Below are 20218 nucleotides of genomic sequence, written 5' to 3' on the forward strand. Positions count from 1 at the left end.
TCTGCCTTCCTATTTCCCAACAGTGAATTAAATGCATTAAATATAGTTATATGTTTCGATGGTGGAATTATATAGTTCATACATTATAATATTCCCATTCACAAGGTGAGAAAGGTTAGAGCCGAGGCGTTGCCCAGTAAACTCGCCCGTGTTGGGTAAAATAAAATTAAAAAAATCATATATCATAGTTTTATTTGATTATTCAAAAATTTTAAATCAAATAAAACATTATATGTATTCATATTTAAATATTAAAAAGTATTATTTATATTTCTCAATCATGTTTGGTGTCGATGAACTATAGAGGCTCGGATGTGTAATACACGTCAGCTGTAAACAAGTCCTCAGCAGCTGACTAATTGGGAGCTCGCTAACAAAATGCTCGGTGACGTCGTTGCTGTGCTTCAACCAATGAGACGCAGTGTTACAGCTAGCCAGATGGTGAGATCAGTGACGTAAGGTCAAGCTGTTCAATCTTGTTGCATCGCCAGTTGTAGCTCTCGTACTCACCTTTGTTGTTAATGATCGCGCGAGTAGAGTGACTCACGTGATGCAACATGAGTCATTGGCACCGTTGCACCATACGTCTCCTCCTGGGGATCATTGTAGTTTGTTTGTTGTTAGTGAGTTATGTTGTGGCGGAGGGTGATGACAGGAGCGACCCTAGGCAACGGTTGAGTTTTGGGAAGCAGGACTGTGATGATGAAAGGTTATCCAGGCACGATGATCCTCACGCCCAGGAGAGTCATGCTGGTGGGTCCAGGCAGGCCCATGCTACTGTGAACACCAGGCCAGGGCAAGTCCAGGCCACTGTGAACACCAGGCCAGGGCAGGCCCAGGCTACTGTGAACACCAGGCCAGGGCAGGCCCAGGCCACTGCCAACCCCAAGCCAGGACAGGTCCAGGCTCAAGGGACCCTGGGGTGGGCTGAGGATGATGCTAGCTTGGACTATCAGGAGGATGAAGGGAGTTCACTGGTGGTCGAAGATGAATATGACGATGATGACTTGGACCTGGAAGCAGTACACTTGGAATCTGAAAAATACGAAAACGTTTATGGTAGACTGGACTTTGACGAACTTCCAAACTGCCAACAGGAAGAAGAACGTAGGTAAGATTAGTTAACCGGTGTGTGATGTCAAGTTCTTATTCTACTTTACATAATTAGAAGTGTGCAGATACCAGTATTTTGACTGATATCACTACTGCCTTTATTTGCCAACATTATTATGATATAACATTTAAGATATAACACTGCCTTTCATGATCATACGGTTGTTAAGAGTGACATGAGTACATAGTAAATTGGTGATATTCAATAACTATAATAATAAATTAATCCAACTATTCTTGCAGTGTCTATTAAATAACTTGGGATTTATCCAAAACAAGTTCTTCACATATTACTTGTATGATCTGCTCATTTTAAACTAAAGTAGGCAATTGGTGAAATGCCAACCCAAATTTATAAAAAAGCTGCAAGTGTTTTCGTACTAACTTTTATCATCACTCTACAATAAATCATTAGAATTCTGAGTTTCCCTGATATCTGTAAGGACGCCATAGTAGCCCCAGTCCATAAAATTGGATCACACTGACATTAAGAGTTTTAGGCCAAGATCAAACCTAGCCACATTATCTTATGTAAAGGAACAGGTATTTGAGAAATTAATGTACTGGACATGCATTTTTGCTCCCATCTAGCAAAACATGAGATACTTAGCTTTTGCCAATATGGCTTAAGACCCTTAAAAGCACATATTGCTATACAGCAATAGGCCTGATTGCTCTTGACAAAAATAAATGTCCAAAATGACTTTGTTAACCATAGAGGCCTTTATCACTCATGAGTCAGGGGCATCACTCCCTTCATTACATCTGATCTTGCCTTGGTGACAAGCACTACTGTATTCCTGTGAATGATGCTACATCTCCCACATAGCCAATTAATATTGATATTCCAAAGGGTAGTCTCAGTCTGGAGTACTGTGACAAGTGGGAGTCTCTAAGCCTCAGTCTTGGAATCACTACTGTTCCTGATTTATGTGAATGATCTACCCAATGGAGAGAGCTCATACATGCCAATGTTTGCAGATGATGCAAAACTTATGAGTAATCTAAAAACAGGATGACTGTAGAATGTTACAGGAAGACTTTGACGAATTCCAGTAGTAGGCAAATGAGTGGTAGCTTGCATACATTCCTATAAGTGTAAGATAATAAAGATAGGGGAGGGAGAGAGAAGTCTGGAAGGAGTCTACACCATAAATGAAAGGAATCGGAGAAAGATATTTGGGAATAAATATTCTGTACTGTAATTTCAACATTAACATTAGAAGTTCACACAGGCAGGGTGACATCGGCAGCATATGGGACGCTGGCAAACATTAGAGCATCATCAAGACACCTAAATCATGACTCTTTCTAGGCAATCTCCACAGCTGTTAGAACAATACTGGAATATATTCCAGTATTGATTCCAGGCAGAACCAGCCTGGAATCCATAACTTGTGAAGCATAAAATTAAATTTTTAAAAGTGCAAAAGTTTGCAACAAGATTAGTGCCAGAGCTAATGAGGATAGGGTGAGAGAACTGGACCTCACATCCCTGGAGAATAAGAAACAGAGGAGGTATGATCACAACATTCACGATACACAGGGGAATAAACAAAGTGGAAAATGACAGCATTATTAAATTGAGAAAGTAGGACAAGAGAACATTAGTGGAAGCTGGAAGCACAAATGAATCCTGAGAACCACTAACACTAGTGGCCTCGACGAGGACAGGAAGCTAGTGGTTTGTCGAAGGTCTTCTCATTTGCCTTGATCTTTTCCAGATCATGGAATTGAAGAAATGCAAGAAAATATTTGTACCCTGTATGAGTTGTCAACAGCTGGATCATACTTTTACACTAACTTGCCTTTTTTACTGCTCTTACCATCCAAGGCTATAGTTACTAAAATGGATCATTATAATTTAATATTATACTGTATAGTACTCATTACAAATTAAGATCATGTGCCAATCATTTGCCTGCCACACCACGATCTAGTTTCTCTAATAGCTCCTTTTTATGTGTGGTAAGGAAGTTCGTTTTACCTTACCTGGTCCACCTTTACTTTTATTACTGTGCTGGATGACAGCATTTTAAATTACAGATAATTACATATCCAAAAAACTCTGTGAAAAGGTTTGTGTAGCAAGAGGTGCTCACATGTAATACTGTACTACACTTTCAAATTTTAGAATAGCTTTTAAGTACATGGATGGCAAAATATTCAAGAAATTGTTCACAACCTTAGTGAGACTAAAGCTGGAATATTCATTGGTTGTATGGTGCCCATATCTCAAGATGCACATCATTAAACTGGAAAAGGTGCCAAAGGCATTTTACAAAATGGCTTACGGAACTGAAAAAACAAGAGCTATGAAGAGAGGCTAGAGGAGTTAAATATGCTAAAGCTAGACGATAGGATATGTAGATGAGGAGTCACAATAATGTGGCTGAAATATGTTGACCAAACCACACACTAGAAAGTGAAGAGACAACGACATTTCGGTCCATCCTGGACCATTCTCATGTCGATTGTGTGAATCGTGCAGATTCACAATCAACATGAGAATGGTCCAAGACGGACCGAAAGTCGTCGTCTCTTCACTTTCTAGTGTGTGGTTTGGTCAACTAGAAGATAGAAGAAAAGAAAGAGGTGATATGATCACCACTTTCAAAATAATATCAGGAATTGACCAAATTGACAAAGAGGAATTCCTGAAACCAGCAACCTTAAGAACAAGAGGTCACAGATTCAAGCTAAAGAAAAAAAAGGTGCCAAAAAATATCAAAGTTTTCTTATGCAAACAGAAAGGTAGACAGTTGGAACAAATTAATTGAGAAGGTGGTTGAGGCCAAAACTGTCTTGGGTAATTACAAGTTGATTGACAGTTGGGAGGCAGGACCATAGAGCCAGAGCTCAACCCCTGCAGGCACAATTAAGCAAGTACATTGCCTGTGAATTACTTTGTTTTCCTAACTACTGTATTGGTATCAACCTCCTTTCATCTACTAGCCCCATTTTCAATATTTGGTATTTATTTCACTTTCCGAGGACAGTGTCAATAATGTATCGCCTAATCACTAACATTCTCACCTGCACAGGCCAGCAGTAGTGGTGAGCACACTAGATGGTCGCGTTACCAGCATGGATCTTGTCACTGGAGCAGTGCTATGGTCATATCAGACTGGTGGCACAAGTAAACCCTTGTTGTCCTCTTCTATGTCAAAGGTAAATAGCATTTGTAGCAATTATGAGAAGAAAAAGTTTGCATTAGATCAGAAAATATATAGTTATTCAGTGAAATATGTTCTAGGCAATGTTATAAACACTTTCAATGCAAGAACATTTCTGGGAGACACCTCACTAGTTTCCTGTAGTTTACTCACTGGTGAAGCTAAACCATAAGTAGTGCACTAGACCTCAAAGACCCACACTGATCTAATGGAAGCCAGAACCTGATTCTGGCTCTACCAAGTGAGCCAGAACCAGCTTGTGGACCAGAGATCAAATAAAAAATCCCACCCAAAAATAAATAGAAAGGCTAGACAAAACAGAAAAACTACTGCTTGAAGAAAGAAAGAAGAAAGCTGAGGCAATCATGACAAATGATCATTGCTGCTGGCAGACAATGCTAACCTGGATGTGGTAGGTTACTTGGGGGCTCAAGCAGTCGCACATCACTCACTCGCCGGGTGTGGTCATGGGTGCATCCTCTGCTGGGACCATCTGAGCTGTTCCTTTTAACTAAATAGTGTTACCTGTTCGATGCAGGAGTCAGTGTTATTGCTCATGTTGCTAATGTAGGCCTTTGTCATTGTTGTAGCAGTTTTAGGCCTATGCTTGTATTACAGCATCCTTAGGGCGCTACCCATACTGTATCAATTCCTGATACAATGATGCACATAATTGGGACACCTGTCCACTTGTTTTGGCATACTTGACACTTTTGAGTCTCTCCCCATAGCTCTCTACTTTAGTTAATGGAGCCATTTAGTAGCATGTCATGGCACCTCTTCTAGTTTATTCATGGCCATTTTGAAATACCAGTATTGGCACAATACAACTGTTGCATATTCTTGTTTAGATCTTATAAATGAATTTAAATAAATGTTTGAAACTGGCCTGAGCAGCAGAGTCTTCTATTACTCTTCCCTTCACATGGTTCTCTGGTGACTGTTTACTATCCGCTACCACCTCCTAAATTTGTTATCCTTTAAGAGTTCTTTAGCATTTTTTCCACATAATTTATAGGATGGTTGTGGCCTGGGCTCTCACATTATGTATTTCAAAGTAAGGCATTTGTCCACATTGAGTTCTGTTTGTCAAATGTTTAAATGTATTAGTGTACATTATCCACAATGAGAACATGTGGATTATCCAAAAGTCCAGATTAACCATCAAGTATCTTATTCCAATTACAGTACTTATTGAGGATAATCAGAACTCCACTGTACCCTTGGCATAGATTACATGTGGGTATTGTAAAAGAGGAATAAGAAAAAAATGAATGTTCTTAGGGTCTGCTGAATACAGCTGTATACAGAAATTGGACCTAAATGACAAATACTTTATTGCACTTTTTTTCTCTCACAGCTGGAAGTCACATCTCGAGGTGAATGGGTCCGTCTGATTCCCTCGCTGGATGGGGGAATATTTAGGTTTGATGGCGAAGGTGTGGAAGCTCTTCCTGTTACCGCTGATACTTTGCTTCATTCCTCTTTCAAGTTTAATGCCGAAACTATCTTCACAGGTATAGTACTACTCTTATGAACTGCATGCTTATTTGCATGCATATACATACTTATGAATTGTACATAAATTATATATGTACATACATGAATTATATACATCTATACTATAAGAGGGCATGTCTGTCTGTTTAAAAGTTGGAGGCCACATGGTTGCGCTAGCCTCACCTAAATTGCCAGAGGGAATGGTTTGGAGTACAGGATGAGCATAGGCTGGTTGGGGGCTGCACTATGGTTTTTATGTTCTTGACTTCACATATTCTTTTACTTAATGTATTTTTATTTTTTTTTTGTACTGAATAACTTGAGTTATGTGCTCATATATGACAAAAATAGTAATTGAGTATTATGTAACAGTACTAGCCCAGTGTAACACATGCTGTATGTACATCCACACAGTGTACAGTCCTGTCCCTGGCACAGTTCATAGGAAGTGTGTGTTTCCTGGCACATGCAATAGTTCTTACTGAAACAGTGGAACTCATAGTGACCTGCTCAGAAAAAACACTTTTCACATACAGGAAAAAATAATTATTGTTGGTTATTCTTATACTTACTGTAGTGACTTTAGTTAATTGATACTCCGTAGTTTGGTATTCAATATGGTGCACTTTTACAGTGACAAAAATGTGAGTACAGTAGGTTTTTTAACGGATGTTAAGTACATAGTTTTTTTTTTTTTCAGGAGGAAGAGACAGTGAAGTGTGGGGAATTGCAGCGGGCTCGGGGCAGATTGCTTATATCTGTAATTCATTTGGCTGCAAACGACGACGAACTGCATCAAACCCAACTCAAGTATTGATTGTTCGACGTGTCACACAGACTGTACGCGCTGTGGATCCTAAGTCTGGAGATGAAAGGTGCAAATTTCTCTTGAGTTGTATTCAGGCCTGGCTGATTCATATAAACATTTACCCGAGTATTCTGATCAACAGTAGGTGGCACACTCAAGGTGTTAAAAAAGCATTTAATGATGATTTAATATGCATTGCAAATATATATAATTTCATTCATTGCGAAGTATGAATATAAATGTGAAAGTTTTAAAAACAGCTGATTTCAAAAGACAAATATAGTAACTTGATTGAGATTTGTTGAGCTTGAAAATTATAAGTTTAATTCATTAGTGCCTATTCTTTACATCATACATCCACAGACTAATTTTATGGGGTTGACTGTGGCTGTAGATATGCAGTACACCAAAGCTGTTTCCCACCTGTGTTTGTATCCTCCACATGTTGCAGTGTGCTCATGACAAAGCAGCCATGCTTTTAATTTAAAATAAAACCAAAAATTTACTTTATATAATGGCTATTTGACATTTCCTGTACTGTACTTCATTATGAAACATCACATAAGGAAGTTTTTGTGGCAGTTTGCCAGCAAGTTGTCAATGTATGATAATTAATTTACTGATAATTGTTTATCCAAATATTTATTAAAAATTCTAGTACTGTAGTAATTAAAATGTGAGCGTTCACAATAATATGAGAAGACCTTGCAGTGTTGCTGCCTTTGGGGGAGAAATGTTACACTCTTGTTATCTTGTATATACATGTGGAGTTATAGCACATCAAGCCTACAGCAGTGAGGGGTGGGTAAAAGTAGCAACACAATGTCATTCTGTGTACATCATCCTGGCACATGGTTATCATGTCAGTGAATAAATAATTCACAAAGAGCAAATTTGTGAAGACTGTGTTCGTTGTGAAGAAAATGTCATGATATGTTAACGTATATTAATAGTTTATTAATTCTATAAAACTTCTTGTTAGAAATTGGCAACCTGGTGCTATGTACAGGTACTGTAATAACTTGCCATTGCAAAATCCAAATTTGAACAGTCTTGTAAATAATATACAGTGGAAACATATTGTAACAAACTTTGTGATTGGTTTAATTTGTTGCAACAGGATTTTTAGTTTCATTTGGATCCCTCCCCCTCTTCCCAGAGCAATTTTGTAAATTTTTTACCCCACCACTGTTTAGAATTAAAATATTATAGTTGCACTCCCAGAAGCCAAGTTATTTAATTCTGGAATCACTAATTACAGTATCCAAATTTCTGCATACTTTGCTTTAATATTTTTCACTAATTTTTGTTATATTTCCTATATCAAATTAAATAAATGTTCCTGAATATTTACACAATAACAAAACAAATTTTGTTTACATATAAAATAATTCTACCATAAAATATACTAATAATTTGTATTTACATACAGTATTTTGAAGTATAGATTAAGGATCTTGGTTACCCATGGCACCAGACTGCAGTGACTGTACTGTCCAGTATATATAGTACAACAGTCTTAAAATGCATTTACACAGCACTCTACAGTAACTATAGGTTTAAGAATTCAATAAATTTGTAATAATTTTAGTACACAGGAACTTACACGTGGTAAAAATGCATAAACTTAAATTTAAACAGGTCCTTTATGTAGTAAAAAAATCTTTACTTTTGAAAGAAAATTTTTAAATTTGATCGAATGGGATCCTGGCATGGTACTAGTCCTGCTTGAGGGACCTGCGAGACTCTCGACCAGATGGTCCTGCCTCAAGAGACTACTGGTCGACCTGGAAAGGAGTCTTGTCACATACCTGAACTTTGTCATTTGTCTCCGATTCCTTTTGATCTTAGTCTGAAACCTGAATTGTTAATAAAAACTAGCGCTCTCCCTTTTTTAAGTCTACTTTCATAAATATGTAACCATCATCCACATCCTCCACCTTAACACCATTAACATTAGCTGTAGTTCCTTCCTCTGTCAGAAGAACATAGCTGTAGTTCCTTTCTCTTGTCAGAACAACATTCATAGTGTGTTTCTATTTAAGCTTTCGATGTGCACAGGTGGAACTTTAGTGTTGGGCAGCATGAAGTGAACCTCGCTGGTGGGGGTTGTGACTCTATGACCACCCGACACGCACACGATGTCTTCTTGCCCAACCTCCACTTTGTTGTGCCAGACGGAGTCATTATGGGAATGGATGACGAGGGCAGGCTCATCTGGCAAGAAAAGGTATGATGGAGTGTAATCTGTTGGTAGAGAATAGTAATGCAGTAGAATATGTAATGTTTTGAAGTGTAAACATAGATTGTTGAACAGGACACCAGATTCTACATTCACTGCTAACTTTGTTTTTCCTGGAGAGGAATCATAAAAATCTCAATCTCTTACACAGTATTATGAGGGGGCGATAGGTTTATTTCAATAATGTTTATTAGGTTAGGCCATTTAAAGCTTTTAATATGAGAGCAGACTTGGTTCTACTTGAGGATGTATCCTTCAGATTGCAGGTCTTTATCCCATGTAGTGTCAAGGAAATATAACACATTCCTTATTTTGAATGTGGAAAATGTGTGGTTTTGCAGGAATAGGAAATCTGTTAAGATACAATTTTCTGGTTATGTGGGGGTATAATCTACTATGCTTTGGCATAGGAAGTGCTATAGTGATTGCAAATGATTTGAGAAGTGAAAATCTCCAGCATGTACTCTTCTTGTGCAGCTAGCTTCTCCCGTGGTGAATGCCTGGCGAATATTGGATGGAGAGTTGGAGCCGGTGGATTTGTTCAGTACCAGCACTGTACCTGCACTCAACCCTAACACTGACTATTCTGGTGCACAACATGAGGTTAGTAGTTTGAATTTTGCTCATTAACAGTTGTGTTGACTTTAATAGAGTAGTTAGAAATGTACAAGATTTTCTGAGTAAGGCCTTCTCACTACCTTTCCTTAGCCATGACATTTACCCCCACCCAGGACACTAACAGGCTTTAAGCAACATGGTGGCAAAGTATCCCTGCTAATTATCTTATCTTGTAACTATATGCGTGGAACTCGGTAGAGAAAGTATTTTGATTCTTTCCCCCGAAATAAATCATTTGATATAACGTGTGCTTTAGAATATTCAAAACTCCCTCCAAATCATTGTGAACTAGTTGAAGCATACATAAACAAACTACACTAACAGCCACCAGGTAGCAGCACTACTGACAAGTATCCCACCTAGTGATAACTGCACTTGAATTCTCTGTGAATAATTTCATTGTTTTCGTGCATTTTGCTGTTGTTGTTTAACATAAAAGTTCTTATTATATATCGTGCCACGAGTCCCAAGAAAGTCAGTGGTAAAGTTTAACCTAACAAAAATAGTTGAGGATGATAATACAGAAGAAGAAAAAGAGCTACAGTAATTGGTAAAGATGAAGACGGTATGGGCGTAGTTGATCTGGCTAGAAAAATGTGCAGTATGGAAAGAACTGCAAAGGTTTGCTGAAAAGACTCTCCCAGAAAAAGATGTAGCAAGCTGTTGTGTTATTACTAAACATAGGCAAAAACAAGTGTCTTTAGACAGATTCTTAGTGAGAAACCAGTGAGCCACAGCCAGGTAGGTCCTAGTGGTATGCCTACGTAAGGGAGTCAATGTCATCACTGCCGATGTTATAATGGCAGGGGACTCTCCTTCAAAACACCAACCCCTCCCCTCCTCCCCACTCTTCCATATGCCAACACCTCCCCTCCTCCCCTACTCCTCACTCTTCCATATGCCAACACCTTCCCTCCTCCCTCACTCCCCCACCCCAAAAAATGAGTAATATTCTGGATAAAATGTATTTTCAAGTTAATATTTATGGGTGTGTGTAGAATGGATTAATTAAATTTACATTACTGTTTCTTATGGGGGAAAATTTGAATCTTTGTACAAATTTTCGGGTTAGTTGCATTTTTTGAAACCGCTTTAAATTTGTACACAGAGGTTCCAATTATTCAGTGCCTGTACTTTCAACTTGGTACAGGATGTGTGGCGCTAGACTGACCTTGGATCGATAGTTACGAAATTGACAGTAACCAGAACTGCTGTTTTATAGTCAAAAGGATATATTATTGAGAATTATTATTATATTATTAAATTATTATTTATTATTATTATTAGCAGTCTCCGTGGTGTAGTGGTAAGACATTCGCCTGGCGTTCCGCGAGCGCTATGTCATGGGTTCGTATCCTGGCCGGGGAGGATTTACTGGGCGCAATTCCTTAACTGTAGCCTCTGTTTAACGCAACAGTAAAATGTGTACTTGGATGAAAAAACGATTCTTCGCGGCAGGGGATCGTATTCCAGGGACCATAGGATTAAGGACTTGCCCGAAACGCTACGCGTACTAGTGGCTGTACAAGAATGTAACAACTCTTGTATATATCTCAAAAAAAAAAAAAAAAAAAAAAAAAAGAGAATATTAGCGACACGAATGTACAGTATTTGTGTGAATCGGTGTTCTTCACGTTTTATTATAAAAAAAATTATTTACACTATAGTATTGTATACTATAACTGCAAAAAACTATTGAAAAAACAAATCGGTGACACTGAAATAAATTAGTATAAAATTCACGCCACTTTTAACGGCCCGCCTAGCCAGGTCAGCCTCAACAGGGCATCTCGTCCATCAGCAATTGTGAATCGGCATGATATTTCCTGTCTCCAGCACAGCCAAAGTAAACTACATATAATTTTTTTTTTAAGTTTCCTATGATCAAGGAATGCATTCTAACAATATTAGAAAAAAATGTTTTTTTTTTTTTTTGTGCAAACCATGGAGCTTTAATAAGGAAACAGGTTATGTGAACACAAGTGCTGTATGAATCTTGATCCTGGTCTTGCGAAGCAGTGGGAGACTGCTGTGGATGACTGCTTTTGTATTGTGGTGCTTGTTTGTGTTGTCATATATATGAATTATATAATGAAAGGCATAATGCTCTATTATTTAATTTCTTCTTCACATAATCATGTGACTATATTTTTCACTTTTTTCTTTGGGCTGATGACTTCCAGATCATGAAAGTGGGAAATAGGGAATTATAATGTGTGTATGTGTCGATAAATGCATAATTTTGCCTGAAACGCTATGCGTACTAGTGGCTTTAGGTATTGTATGTACTACCTCTATCTTTAAATCTAACAGAATGTTTGTATTGTAATGCTGCAACTATGTATATACTGTTCCTAAATAAATTATTATTATAATTGGCTAGTTTTCCTAGTGTACACTTTTAGCTGGGTTTTATTCTTTACAGATCAAAAATGAAGAGCCACAACCTGCCATGTATGTGGGAGTGCACCAGAAGCAACTGTATATCCAGCAGAGTGGAGTGATGCGACACAAGGTTAATTCTGCAGCAAGGATCTTCACAGCTGACTCGTCGACCCCTGGTGAGGAGTTAATGTAACTTGCAGAAAAGGCAGTGTATTAGACCGCATTAATAAAGAGTATTTATAAAATATTAATTTTCTGTACGGTATTTGGCAAAAGAAAACTCGGTCGGTAAATTAATTCCAAGTTTTATTTTCTGTTAAAAAATTTAAATGTAGAATTGTTATATATTATATTTCAATAATCCCAAATTTCCTTCATTGGATACAGATTTGGAGATGAAATTTCCCCGGGTTCAGTGGCGCCCATACTTGGCCAGTGCCCCCTCCCGCACACCAATTGTCCACTACAGTGGTAATAAATATCCCTTACTGCTGGGCTACAACATCAGAGAAGAGCCTTCTACTGCTGTTGCTGTTGCTCATCCAGTAGACTACCCATTTGGTAAGGCTTTAAAAAGTGTATTACATTAAGAATTAAAATACTATTTTGTCCTTGCATAGTTGATTGTTGATTGGTGTTGATTAACTTTTTTGTTTTAATTTGTTGCTTGGTGCTCAAGGCATCATTAATCTGATAATTCTCTGTGAAATAATTGTGGATGTTGACATGGTAAAGAGGCTAATCAGAGTAAATACCAAAGATGTTTTATAAGACAAATGTATGCAATTACAGTTGAGGGTCAGGTGAATCGGGGAAGAAAAGTGTCTAGCATAATGAAAGCCCTGGTTAGAAAAATCAAGATGGGAATACTGTAGATGCAGCCAGAGGTCTGCATGAGGGGGTGGTAGTGTTGACCCTTATGTTGAGTTGTGAGACTGGTGTGGTATGTGTAAAATCATGAGTTATAGTACAGTAGTAGAAGTTAATAATGTGAGATGGGTGTGTAGTACTAGAAGACTACAGTACTCTACATAGAATCAGTAACGAATAAGTCATGAAGAGACGTTAAGTGCAGAAGTCGATAAACTGCAAGAATGAGGAGAGTGCAGTGCAATGGCTTGTCTATATTAAATGAATGAATGATGATAGACTTGTCAAGAGAGTATATTTGAGGGTAGGCAGAGAGGAAGGCTGGGAAGGTGGTAGGGAAGGTGAGAGAAAGTGGGGTGAGTGAACAACATAAGAGATATGTAAGGAGCAAGGCTGGAAGGAACCAGTTTATAAGGAGGGAGAAAATATATATTCTGTATAAGACAATTCACAATAAGTATTGTGAAGCATTGGGGTGCTGTCATGAACATGACTGCTGGAGTGTGCCTGGCTTTGATTCCCCATTGTCTGGGGAGAGGAAGTCTGTTAGGTTTATCGAGGGTTTCCCAGGCCAAATACTGACTTTGCCGGGAATGCAATGGCCTAATTCCAAGTACGTATTTAATAGATGAAAAGTGGCATCAGGCACAAGGAAATTTTCCCAAATGTTTCCATCCTGTGTGGGAATTGAACCTGGGACCTTTTTGATGTGAACTGACTGCTGCAATGCAGGGCCCATCTGTGATGCTTTAGATAATAATGTGAGTGGTCTATTGATAAGAGTAATATTTTTAGTTTTATAATATTTATATTTCAAAATATTAATTGCCTTTACTCTCTGGGCTAATGCCTCCTCACTCCATGAAGGTGATAAATGGGGTAATAATAACAAGACAAGTTTTAAAATAGTTATCATTGTGTGCATCTGATAATCCTTTTTCATATTGGAATTACCATATTTGCAAAATATATTGTAACCACCTTGATCTTTTAAGAAAACTATATTTATATTGTTTCATTTAGCTAGCCAATGCATGCCAACAGCATTTTTATTGCTGGATGGCACACTTGGATTAGGTAACAGAGGTAAATATGTATGGCATTTACACAGCTAGCCAGATCTAGGGAGAAAATAGTATACAGTATTGAATGTATTACAGTAGTAGATGCCAAAAGCCTTGTACTGTATGTACTGTAGTGTACAATAGTTGCAAATCCAAATAAAAGTAATTTAATTGAAAGTTATATTACTAATAATATAAATATATTAATATATTTATATTATTTCAATTTGGATTTAAATTTAAATCAAATTTAGATGAAAGTAATGCAGACATACAGAGGTAGTTTAACTTCTATTCATATTAATTTAAATAGATGGTAGAGTGACGTTCTCGCTTCATGCAGGTTGGCGTTCAATCCCTGACCGTCCACGTGGTTGGGTACCATTCCTTTTCCCCGTCCCATCCCAAATCCTTATCTTGATCCCTTCCCAGTGCTATTCAGTCGAGGTGGCTTGGCGGACTTTCCTGATAATTCCCTTCCCTTCCCCATTTGAGTTAGTCGGACATAAGAGATAACACAATTTTTTATCTGGATTGTCTGAAAATGAACAAATTAGAATTTATTTGGGTTTTCCCTCAGCAGAAATCTCAGTAATCCAAATTATTAAGCAGACTATAAGGTAAAAAATAAAAATGATTAATTTGCATTACTGTACTTGGAGATTTGGAATCCAAATAACCAAACTCTTACAGTAGAAGGAAGTGTTCGTCACGGTTGATGTGTGTGGCAGCTGAGTTATAAAAAGTATTGAATCTACCTACTCGTGATAAAAAATTATTATATAGTATTATACTATGTAACCTATTATTGACACGTCAAACAAATAGCACCAGTATAAATGGCTAGATGCACAAGAAGTACACCAATCACTACTGTGTTTAAGCATGCACTGCCTACCACCCATATTTTGTGCAAGTAAAGCACTGCCATGACATTACCTAACAAAATTTGTTTTTATAAAAATAATTATTTAAAAAATTATGCACTGGCAAAAAGAATATTGAGGATTGCTTCTGCGAACTTTTACAATCTTGGGTACCCTTTTTAGGGTGAACCTGCTGGTCCAGTGATTCCAACACTGGTCTTGTCCCTGACACACTAGCAAAACATTCAACCAGTCTGCTTATATTTCTGTCTTACTCTGCTGGAAGAATGTTATCTGCAATCATTGTTTGATATGCTTAATTTCCATCTATACTATTATCACCTTCATACCTCTATACCTGTGTGCTATACTGAACAACCATGGCATTTTTACACAATACTGTTTTTACTGTATAATAAAAAAAAGTATTAGAAGGAAGTCAAGATTTTTATTTGGCTTGAGAGCCATTAAACAAGTGGGTGATTGGCTTGGCAATACAAGTCAACATGCTTGAGGGACTATTGTTTTCCAGTAGATATTATACAAGGTTATCTTTTAATAAACATGTTAATAAATATCCCATGACACACGTGAGATAAAAGCGACCACGTTTCTAAACATGTTACAGTATGAGAGATGCAGTGAGGGGGGGGGGGGGGGGGGGGTTGGGGGGGAAAAAAGTTCACTCGAGTATAACATTGCTGACATCTATATCTGTAACATTCTTTGAGAAGCATAAAGTTTTTATATGTAACTTTGCATTGCAAGTACCTTGGTTATACAGATAATCCAGATTGTTACTTGTTTAACTGGAACAAGATTTTGATACCCATAATACGCCCCCAAGTAAATTTGTATTTTAGTATTTACACAGAATTTAATCTCTAATAGGCTAATTGAGAATATTTGAGTTGTATAAGTTTTACAAATACCATAAAATGGCAACGTAAAGTATGATTGATGTTTATTATGCTGTGGAAATGGCATGCTTTAATTTGTATGCAATTTACCTTAGCATGTGCTTGCATAGGTTCATATGTAAACTTGCTTGCTTAAAGATGCAAATTGAGGGTAAGGTGTTCACCCTAATGTCTAGATATAATGGCAACACAACCCCCAAGTTAATTGACAAAATATGATGGTGTTCTTAAGTAGCGATGATAATTTGAACTAACAAATTATATAATTTAGATTAATTATTATTTTCACATATGAAATTTTAAAAAATTTTGAGCTGGCACAATTTGCTATTTGATTGACAGTTTAAAACTATTCTATATTTGGAGAATTGGCTTAACCACATGTTCCAGTAGCTTTTGTACGATAGTTACAATTGTGTACATGTTGCAGATAATGGGTACTATCTGTATGCTGATGAAAGCACTAGCCAGCTTAATCTTAGTCGTCCATGGGAGAATCCAGATGACATACCTGCTGAAGAGGAGGATACCATCATGGATGATGTTGCCGCACAAATTATGCTCATATGTTTTCACCTTGGGTAAGATAAACCATGGTTGCTTCCAGCCAACTTCTACATCTTTACTCATCCTACTGAAGTGATAGTAATTATAGTAACTATTTGGTCAAAGGTACCAACATGTAGTGATAGACCACCAGTAAACCACTTTTTGTACTATTAATTGTATAGTCTGGATAGCTAAAAAGTATAACTTAAAGATAGCTTTAACCACTGCACTGTGCAACGTGTCTTGAGGCGCTAGATCGGTGGTGCGCGAGGCACCACAGGGCACTTGTAGGTATAGCGCAGCATTCAAAACTCCTGTGGCTACACGAGGTTCACATCAACTTCCTCACGGCTATCGTAAACAGATGCCATTTAAAAAAAAAATCATGACAAACATTCCCGGGTGTGAAGGCCTCAGTATTGAGTGAGCAACCAAGGCTGGCACACGCAGCATGAACTAACAGCACTGCTGTTCAGCTTATGACCACAACATCGCCTAAAAATGTCAAAATATATATGTAACTGGTATTATTTAGCCATGATAGTATTACAGAAGTGCCTGACTGTGATAAAGACTGTGTACAATGTTCAGATATCAGTAAATCAATGCTGTTCAAGATGTTTACAGCGCTAGCCACAGCACACTGCCATTATTTCGTCCATCTAAGAATCTTCAAACGACTTTTCATGTTCCTTTACAAAATAAACTTGTGGAAAATTATTAATTTAAAGGATTTAGTGACCCGGATTCTGATGATAGCAGGATTGTGGTGAGAATTAGCGATGTTTGTAGTATGGTGGGAGGAGTAATCTTGGTGAGGAAGGGGGGGGGGGGGAAGAGTTGGTGTCGTCTGCTGGCTGCTGTGTGACTTGTCATGCCGTTTTTTGTTGCCACTATGTTGTTTGGACACCATACCAGCTTAGTTGTACAGTTATGGTAAATAAATCATGTAGATAATTATATATAACGTGTGTGTATATTGTACAGTATAATAAAACCACAAACAATACTGTAGTGTGGGTGGAGTAATGTTGGTGAGTTAGGTGTTGAAGGAGTGAGGGAGGACTAGCTTGGTGTAGCAGCCCACTTTTATTGTTTTGACTCACCATATCAAACTTAGTAGTTCATTATGGTGAACATATGTAGATAGGTATATACAATGTGTGTGTATAGTGTAATAACAGCAAAAACACTGATTGATCGTAGAAGATAATATATATGTCACACATATGAGCCCCATAATTATGAGCATAGTGATGTTCCACACATTGAACTATATAAATTCCACAAATTGCACACTTTTGAATAATATTACAACAAAAACCAGAGAAGAAACGAATGAGAAACATCAAAATAATTGTGAAACATTATATTCGCGGCAACTGCTGCCCCACGGGGTGGCGGGGCCTAGTGACCTTGAGCGCTCCATCGCTCAGTGACCATAATTTGCTCAACTTCCCAGCTCCATCATGGCTAAAGTATGTCACATACAATTTTGTTTTAGTTTTCTGTGACCAGAGACTGCATTTTAACAATATAAGAAGTGAATATAATTTTTTGGAAAGAATTTTTTTGGCGCACCACGGGGGTTGTCATATTTTAATGCAGAGCAGTGCTGTGGTTAAAGTGTTCCAATTGTCTGCCACTCTGATTGCAAAAGAAAAATTTCTAATATTTTGTTGACACCTTTGTTTCCTTAGCTTTAATTTGCATTGAAGCTTAGCTTGAATGGACACCCATGACAATGTTAGCTAGGTTAGCATGGGTTGTGAGAAGTGGCATAAAAATGAGTGGACTCTCACCCAACACTGTAAATATCAATATACAGCTAAAACCATATAACAGAAATACCTTGTTACTGTATCTGATACCATGCATAGTGCAGTCTGCCTGTTCAGTAATTACATGTAGCTGTATTTAGTTTTGCAATTTTTATATTGCAAAGAGTATTTCTCATTATTTACATGTTTTGATTTTGCTATCTTGCTACAAGTGGTAATATACATTTGTGCTTTTCAGTCCTGATACATGGTTGAAAATTGGAGTTGGTCTTGCTTGCTATGCTGTGGTGCACTACTTGATGCTACAGTATATTATGTTGCACATGAAGCGTCACTTGACTCGCCAGGCCATTGCCCTCGTCAACCAGATGCTGCCGCTTATCGTCCAGAATAATGCACATGTTAGTAATATTTTAGGCATAATTATTGTTTGGTAAAAAGCTTAGGAAGTCTAATGAGGATGATATTAGTTTATTTAATTTAACATGACTTGTTAAATTTAGGGTTATTTATGTACTGTACTTCATAAATGGCATAAATCTCAAGAAATAATTTTAAAGTTGTGTTATATTTTAATTCTTCAAAAGTTGTTGGAAAGATTGTTATTCAGCTGCGTTTTTGTATTTACTCGGGAAACTGAAGACGAACTTAATGTTTATGTACAGGTGTTAGCCCTTATGCAAAGAATGGGCATCCAGCTACCTGCGCTTCCTGCACCTCCAGAAGTACCAGCTGTTACAGCAAATGCACCAGTGTTGTTAAATTCTTCCGAGCTCTCGCTAGAAGAGAAAAGTGAGCCACCATCACCCGAGTATACCTCAAGGTGAGAGAAACATTTTTGTGTGTTAGTGTTCTCATAGAAATTGTACCCCAAACCTTGCTCTACTCTTGGGCTTCATACAAGGTGTGATATAAAGAGGATCTATTTAATGGTCTGACCTTTAAGGTTAAGTTGCTAAGTATTGAGGAAATTGATTAAATAATATTCATTGCAAGAACTATAATTTGATGAAATTTAAAATTCTTATAAACTATATTAATTTAAAAATATCTACCCAGTACTATTTTCAAAATTCTTACATTAAACCAGCTTTCAGAGGCTTCGCCTCCATGCACATTAAGTTGAAAAAAAGTAACTTATTAAATGTTTAATATACTGTTTTATTATTAATGGGAGAGTGGAGGAGAGGAGGGAGGTTTATCCTTGATATTTTGTTCACTGCTGTTTAGAATGTTGTTGGTTTGTGAGAAATTGGTTGAGTTGTATGAGTATTTAATGGAAGCGGGAAGAGCACCTGCCCGCAGTTGAAATGCTGGTCTTTTCTTTCCCTTCCTTTTCTGCTAGTGGGCAGATGACAGCTACAGTACTTTACAACTTATTGCAGAAGCCCCTAACTAGCCTATGACACTCACATACCACCCATGTGTCATCTTTGAAAATTGGGTGAGGTTAGTCCTAAGCATTTGCCCTCGTACTTTGGACACACACACACGTTCTAATTTATAGCTTTGTCAGTGGGTTTAAATGATAATGTACAGTACATGCATTTGTTCAGAAATTATGCTAACGTTGTATTAGGCAGGAAATCAGTATGTCTGTATAGTACTGTATTACTCTCCAACTGGACCTATATAGTTGTAATGGCTTAGTGCTTTCTCCTGGACCTTACCTCTCCAATTAGTTTTGGATTACACAAATCTACAAAATGGAATACGTGTAATTTTTCTTTGTTTTACGTGTTAAATAATATTTTTGTTTATTCAGGAAGAAAGTACTATTTTTCTCACTTCTTGATTTATTTCTTCAGATATTTAACGGACTTTGAACTAGTTCAGTGTCTTGGTCGAGGAGGTTTTGGCGTGGTGTTCCAGGTGCGGAACAAGCTCGACGAGAATGAGTATGCTGTTAAGAGGATTACACTCCCTTCAAAGTAAGTGCATTCATAATAGTTATTGTAGTAGAGCTTGGTTAATTGTTAAATTGCCATCCACTTGCTTATGTGTTCTCTTTATAGCTAGTTTGACATATTCTATTATATCAGATAAGTGTTTGTCTACTATTCCCAGCTTATGCAGTCGGATTACAAAAGAATCGTCCCTTTTCACTTTAATCACAGCACCAGTTTCTACTGGGTTGTATGTGTTCATGGGTTGTTTGAGACATTTACCAGAGGTGTACTTTGTGTTTAGCAAATAGCAAGCACTTTCATGTATGAAGGCATTAACAACTAGTGTGGCTTGCTTTATGCTGTGGAATATCCTGAAAATGACCTTTTGAAATGATCAATGTTACTGTAGGTGTAAATGCAGAGATGCTTAAAGCCTA

At 37.5% G+C, this 20218-nt stretch overlaps 1 protein-coding gene across 1 annotated transcript in view; it reads left to right on the forward strand.

Moving 5' to 3' along the window:
* The first annotated feature begins 305 nt into the window (after positions 1 to 305).
* The window catches only part of LOC123767906 (pancreatic eIF-2alpha kinase), a 34801-nt gene continuing 14888 nt past the window's right edge, over positions 306 to 20218 (forward strand). Inside the window, exons 1-12 of the mRNA XM_045758010.2 lie at positions 306 to 1111; positions 4158 to 4284; positions 5650 to 5806; positions 6490 to 6664; positions 8659 to 8827; positions 9317 to 9442; positions 11883 to 12018; positions 12230 to 12403; positions 15993 to 16143; positions 18131 to 18293; positions 18558 to 18715; positions 19701 to 19823. Coding sequence (XP_045613966.2) covers positions 558 to 1111; positions 4158 to 4284; positions 5650 to 5806; positions 6490 to 6664; positions 8659 to 8827; positions 9317 to 9442; positions 11883 to 12018; positions 12230 to 12403; positions 15993 to 16143; positions 18131 to 18293; positions 18558 to 18715; positions 19701 to 19823 — 2213 coding nt within the window. The 5' untranslated portion in view covers positions 306 to 557. The remainder of the gene's footprint in view (positions 1112 to 4157; positions 4285 to 5649; positions 5807 to 6489; positions 6665 to 8658; positions 8828 to 9316; positions 9443 to 11882; positions 12019 to 12229; positions 12404 to 15992; positions 16144 to 18130; positions 18294 to 18557; positions 18716 to 19700; positions 19824 to 20218) is intronic.

The sequence above is a fragment of the Procambarus clarkii genome, chromosome 58 (assembly GCF_040958095.1).
Source record: "Procambarus clarkii isolate CNS0578487 chromosome 58, FALCON_Pclarkii_2.0, whole genome shotgun sequence".
Classification (NCBI taxonomy): Eukaryota; Metazoa; Arthropoda; class Malacostraca; order Decapoda; family Cambaridae; genus Procambarus; species Procambarus clarkii.